At 36.6% G+C, this 6,812-nt stretch overlaps 1 protein-coding gene across 1 annotated transcript in view; it reads right to left on the bottom strand.

Moving 5' to 3' along the window:
* Positions 1-3,670: 3,670 nt before the first annotated feature.
* LOC122548589 (kinesin-like protein KIF3C) overlaps positions 3,671-6,812 on the bottom strand; it is a 198,799-nt gene continuing 195,657 nt past the window's right edge. Inside the window, exon 8 of the mRNA XM_043687424.1 lies at positions 3,671-3,787. Coding sequence (XP_043543359.1) covers positions 3,671-3,787 — 117 coding nt within the window. The remainder of the gene's footprint in view (positions 3,788-6,812) is intronic.

Here is a 6,812-nt window from a genome sequence, read left to right as displayed (position 1 = left end):
CTTTTATCTCAGCCCGCCTGGCACACCAGCCTCATTCCTGAAGATGGGCTTATGCCCGAAACGTCGATTCTCCTGCTCCTCAGATGCTGCCTGGCCTGCTGCGCTTTTTCAGCCCATTACTATCGGTCAATAAACTGCGACTTGTTTAGACAAGTACCTCTTCTCATTGAGACTCACACCACTGTTAACCAAATTAGCTCTTCATCACAGTGTAGGAAGAAAGATTGGTGGCAGCACTATACCCCAACCATTAGCCACTAGTATGAAACTAAAACAGAAATTGCCTGATAAAGGTCAGGCAACATCTGTGGACAGAAATCAGGGTTAACGTTTTGGGTCCAGTGATCCTTCCTCAGAACCAGATCCAAACGTTACCTCAGCTTTCTCTTGTCTGATACTACTAGATCTGCTGAGCTTTTCCAGTAATTTCTGTTTTTGTTTCAGATTTCTAGGATCCACAGTCTTTCAGGTTTTTATTAACTGGTATTAGTTGGTTCCACAGCATATATGACAAACCTCAGGTAAAAATCTTGCAACGTTCCCTTTAATTTTTTTTTATTTGACCTTAAATTTGTGTTCCCTAGTTTTTGAATCATGTACCATAGATACTATTTTTGCTTTTTGCTTCACTGAAATCTTTTACAATTTTCAACATCACTTTGAGGTCTCCTCTTCATCTTTGCAGTTTCAAAATTGTTTTATATTCTCCGTCAATTGCTCACATCTGAAAAATTTTGTAAACCTAGTTGAAATTTTTTACTAGCACAAGAATGTTGAGAATTGTAATTCCACCTCAGATATTCCGTGAAAATGGAAATGACCTCTAAATTCTAAAACCCTTCTCCATGTTTTTCACACTATCAATTAAATGCAGAATTGTTCAAATGTTATTTTATATGAAAATATTTCTAGTAAAATTAGCATGTCCTTTATTACATTGTCTCAATTTCCATACGATAAAAGTCTGATTATCAGATGGTGCTTAAAGAGCTGGAATAAAATCCCTTCCCACAAAATAGAATGATTAGAGAATTTAAAGGATGATTTCTAGAACTTTACTGAAAACAAAATGCACGTGCAGATTTTTTTAGATCTTGTAGTTAATTTATACTTTTAGTATGTGCTGCTTGGTGGCCCTTTGAGAGAAAGGCCATAGTTACTTTGTTCACGCTGCAAATCTTAGAAAATTTGCTGTTTTTGGACAGGAACCTATTGTACAGCCACTGTATCAATTTTATGGAACTATGTGTGAGACAAAAGTCTGCTAAGCAGACATATTAGTTAAGATACATTGTTTGGGGGAAAATAATAAAAGTTAACTTTTATTTTGTTTTTCCAAAAAAAAGGAATAGATTCTGATTTAATTAGACAATGCATTGTCCAGTGAAGAAAATATCTGAAAGTGCTTGCAAATGGTTAAGATATCAAAAGATGTTGACAGTAACTTTGTTAACAATTGTAAAAATTATAGTCCATGCAGACTTGCACCACTTCCTGCTGCCTCATGAAATAACCCAAGTTAAGCTTCAGTGAAAAATATGTTTGGTTTAAGCTAGCAATTCCATTCCAAACATGTATCAGACTGCATTATCCTTAGCATCACAAAGTGTTTTTTTAATTTGAAGTTTATTATTTGTAACACAATATTGTATATATTGTATAAAGATGTTTGGTGTATCAATAATTTGTATTTTTGGCAGATTTGTAATGGCAGATTGTTTTTTTTTCTTTGAATCTTTTAATGTTATTTCTTTATAATGTTCAATGGAGAAATATTGTCAACCATATTAAGACTTAATGAATATGATGCATGTAAGCGAACGTACATGGAGGTTTACTTTGTAAGTGAGTACTTAATAGAAATTTTCATGCATAGAATTTCCTTAAAATCATTAAATGAGGAAATTAACTTCAATGATTAATATTTTCAAGAGAATATAGTTCAAATATAAAGAATTGTCACAAATGTCATTTGTAAGTTCTGTGCTTTCTTTTTTTTATGTTCCATTAATTTTTTTATGAACTGCAAATCTAGCAAAATGTATTACTTACTTTGAAAATTAAGTTGAGTGAGGTTTTGTTGTTATTTTTCAAATTAGTTCATGTTATATGTCAGTGAGATCATCAACCATTTCTCTCCTTGTTCCTTGGAGAGCTGACCATGTGCCAATCCGATTTGGTACAGACTGAGAGTGAGTTGTTATGTTAAGTTTTCAAATGATTACACATACACAAAAGTGAACTAAGCAAAATAACATAGAAGCGTAACTATGTCCCTGTAGCTTCTATCAATCACCCTCTCAGCCTCTCGAATAATCCTCTCGAATAATAACTAAATGAAATAATGTAATGGCCAGTTTTTAATCGAGTGTTTTACTGTCATCACTGAGTGCTTGATGTTTGTAGGGTGGGGAAGAATAACTATGTTAAGACTATTGACAGTTAGCCAGCTTATGTGCTCCTGTGGTGAAACCATGTTTATTGGCAAAAATCTGAAGTAAGTTCCCAGAAAAAGTATGTGGCGGAGCCCAACGTCAAGAACAAGCGTCAAGTGGGCGGCACGGTGGCACAGTGGTTAGCACTGCTGCCTCACAGCGCCAGAGACCTGGGTTCAATTCCTGCCTCAGGCGACTGACTGTGTGGAGTTTGCACATTCTCCCTGTGTCTGCGTGGGTTTCCTCCGGGTGCTCCGGTTTCCTCCCACATTCCAAAAATGTGCAGGTTAGGTGAATTGGCCATGCTAAATTGCCCATAGTGTTAGGTGTATTAGTCTGAGGGGAAATGGGTCTGGATGGGTTGCGCTTCGACGAGTCGGTGTGGACTTGTTGGGCCGAAGGGCCTGTTTCCACGCTGTAGGGAATCTAATCAAGCATTTAAAGAAACCTTCAGAGTAAATGTCATTTTAGAAATGGAAAAAACTACAAGGAAGTTCAATTGTGATGCTGGCATTTTTTTAACAACACACATGCTTTCAAGAGCCACTTGAACCATTACTTTCCACGCAACATGATCTGATACAAAAAATAAAACTTTGAAGAATATTTCTTCATTGTAAATGATGTGGTTCTGGAATCATTGGCTTTGATGGATCAGATCCATGCTAGACAGACTAGACACTCCAAAATCCTGAACAAACCTTGGCAGATATAGAGCAGTCTGAATATAACATTAACTGGGAAACATGATTGTTTATTCATATTTTGAAGAACAAACAGCAAAACTGTGTCAGCATAAAGGTAATATTAAAGGACATTTGTGGCACAGTTTATACCTGTGAGCCAAAAGGTCTGGGTTTAAGTCACACCTGGTACATAGGTGTATCATAATATGCCCAAACAAGTGTAAATAAATAAAAAGATATTACTGATATTTTGTATTCAGTTGTGTTTTCACTAATTCCCACAATCTTGGCAGTTTGTAGAAATTGAGGAATTATGTCACCTTAGGTGTTTGTACATGGTTTCTCACCAACTGGTTTAGTTCAATAGTTGGCCTTTTCTATTTAAAACCAGGTTAATTATTTGATTAAAAATAAAAGCAGAAACTGCTGGAGAAACCCAGTAGGTCAGACACCATCTGGGGAGAGAGAAAAACAGAGTTAATGTTCCGAATCTGATTTGACATTTCCTCATAACTGATTATTTGATGATTTTTTTCATTATGTTGCCACTTAAGTTCCATCAATTGTGTGACAAGTCATCAAAATTAAAATAGTCAGTAACTGGGTGGCCAGTTTGGGGGAAGAAAACTGGCATTTTGCCATTTCACGTAACAGCTGACTTTTTTGCTAAAAGTATACAACAGTAATAATCTGGGAAAGTTACCGAGAATAATGTAACAGAAAAAATATACAAATGTACCCAAAACATAACTCTGGCCTAAAGTAGCATTTCTTTATGTAAATCCAAACTTTTACCAATGCATTGACAGTTGTGATTTCACCATAAGGGTATAGTTACTGTTCAAATTTGTTGGAAGAGAACTGAATACTTTGCAGGTGTTCTGCAGTTATTTACTTATTTCCAGTAGTTTTGCACACTCAGGAATTCTCATAACTCTGAGGATAAAAACAAAGCACTAGGAACAAAGACTATATGTGTTGTGGACTCCATATTGTATTTTTTCACCATTCAGTCTTGGAGTGCTCATTCTCTATTGGATACACTTATGCTGCATGCTTTACCTAATCTCAGGAGTATGTGCTCCATTCAACAAATAGCAAATTTAAGTTACAAAATACTCTGTGATAGGTAGCATTGATTTAATTTCTAAAGGGTCTGGTTGAGTTACAATGCAATAATGGAAATGTTAGATAGGTTCGCACAGCCATAAAATCTACTGATAAATTTCAGTGATTAGGGTGCTGCTCATTCCAATGGTACAGTCTGATGACTTGAGTTAAACCATGGACTGTTTCATTTGTGATGAGTTAAGAGCTAACGTTTAAATCTGTAAACTAAGTAAGCTAAATAGATTTGCAGTAATTTATTGAAAAATATTACATGTGGAAGAAACACACATTCCAATTCTTTGCTGTTTGCTACAAGAATGTTTAGAAGCTGACAATGATGTGCTATTGAGTCTTGCAAGATTTTATCTAGGTGTTGTGTGCACCTGTGCATAGAGCCATATTACACTGGATAGAATTGAAAACTCCCAAGAATGAGGAGATCACTTTCAATGCCAGCAGTTCTGACAAAGACTATTTTGTAATATGTAACAGTCCCTCAAATACTTCATTAATTGTGCAATAAAATTGAGTTGGCATGTATAGGTAGAAACTCAACAAATACCCCTCTGTGATTTGAAAATTCAGTGCATTAAGAAAGTGACAGGAATCTGCTTCCTGCCAATAACACTACAATGCAGTGCAATACACAGCTAAATTTTCCAAATTCATTAAGGCCATTTGGGAACAGATACTCAACGTAAATTAGTGCTACTATTTCCATGAGTAGTTAAATGCACACAGATCACTGGTTCAGTTTAGTGTGAGGTTATGGTCTGGAATGGGGAAACCTGTTTGAATTTATGGAGCTTATTTTGTAATAACTGATAATATTCAATGTGCAACATGTATAATAGTTCTCGTTCTACAATTTTGATTGGACAGAAAGGCCTGTTTCTGTGCAGTATATCCAATTGTCTATTTCTTTTGTATGTGCTGTTAAAAATGAGCTATGTATCAAATGAGATGTATGATGACTAGATTTCATGTCAGATCTATATTACCTCTTTGACACTTTTTGTTATGGCCTTAACTTGGACCAAGCATTTGCACCTGTATTACCAGAGTTGTGATAGCAATTGACTGAGATTCTGTGTGATTGCCTGACAAAGTCCATATCCATTACAGTTTTTTTCCATTGTTTATGAACAAGTTATTTCTGCTGTCATTTAGTCTGTTTATAATGCTGAATGCTTGTTGGGACTGGAAATATACTTTGAGTTTTAGAAGGCATATGGCCAGAATAAAGTGAAGCAAGCAAATGAATCTTCATGTCGTTTGGTTTTTATTGATAGCTGCTGTTTATAAGGAGCACTGGAATATTGAAATTCCTATTGAGAGATCTAACAAGTTGTTTGGTGAAATTATTTTCAAAGTATAGCTTCAAACCTTGCAATAAATCATTTAATACCACTAAGATTATCTTTTTCAGGGACAATATCATTACAAGTATATCATCACGTGTGAAGAAGGTGTGTAATATTTTACTGGGTCTTTAATAATGAGGGGAGTGTAGAAAGGTGATGTTTTCATCGATTTCAGTGATTGAAGGCTCTGGGAGTCAGGGAATGGGGCTTGATGAGGCAGTCCAGGTCAGTAGATTGAGCAACCCTTTAACGTCAGCAATCCCACATTACTTCACACGGATTAAATGTGCAGCTGGTATCAAGAAAGTTAATGAGGATAAATCATTGAATGTCCTACTATCAACTTCCTGGGGTTACCATTGACTGAAAACTGAATTATACCAGCTGTAATCATACTGTGGCTACGAAAGCAAGACAGATGCTTGGAATTCTGAGACAAGTAACTCACCTCCTGCCTCCCCAAAACCTATCTACAAGGCATAAGTCAGGAGCATGATAGAATACGTTCCATTTATCTGAGTGAGTGCAGCTCCAACTATACCAAGGAAGCTTGGCACAATGCAGAACACAGCAGCCTCCTTGACTGACACCATAACACCAGCTTCAACATTTGCTCTTTCACCACCTTTACACAAAGACAGCAACGTGTACAACCTACCAGATGTACTGCAGTAAATCACCAGAGCTCTTTTGACAGAACCTTCTAAACCTTTGACCCCTGCCACCAAGAAAGACAGGGGCAGCAGATTCCATAGAGTCCCAGCATTTGGCAGTGGCATTATGGTCATGTCACTGGATTAGTAGCCTGAACCTCAGGGTAATATTCCAGGGACACAAGTTCAAATTCCACCATGGCAGATTGTGAAATTTGAAGTCAGGCCAAAAAAAGGAACAAAAAGCTGTTGTTTATTGTAAAATCAACTCATTATTGTTCTTTAGGGAAGGAAATCTGCCATGCTTTACCTGGTCTGGCCTACATGTGACTCCATTAGGGATAATCAACATGGTTTTGTGCGTGGGAAATCATGTCTCACAAACTTGATTGAGTTTTTTTGAGGAAATAACAAAGAGGATTGATGAGGGCAGAGCAATAGATGTGATCTATATGGACTTCAGTAAGGCGTTTGACAAGGTTTCCCATGGGAGACTGATTAGCAAGGTTAGATCTCATGGAATACAGGGAGAACTAGCCATTTGGATACAGAACTGGCTCAAAG

This window comes from Chiloscyllium plagiosum, chromosome 3 (genome assembly GCF_004010195.1).
Source record: "Chiloscyllium plagiosum isolate BGI_BamShark_2017 chromosome 3, ASM401019v2, whole genome shotgun sequence".
Classification (NCBI taxonomy): domain Eukaryota; kingdom Metazoa; phylum Chordata; class Chondrichthyes; order Orectolobiformes; family Hemiscylliidae; genus Chiloscyllium; species Chiloscyllium plagiosum.
This window is presented reverse-complemented; position numbering and strand designations above follow the sequence as displayed.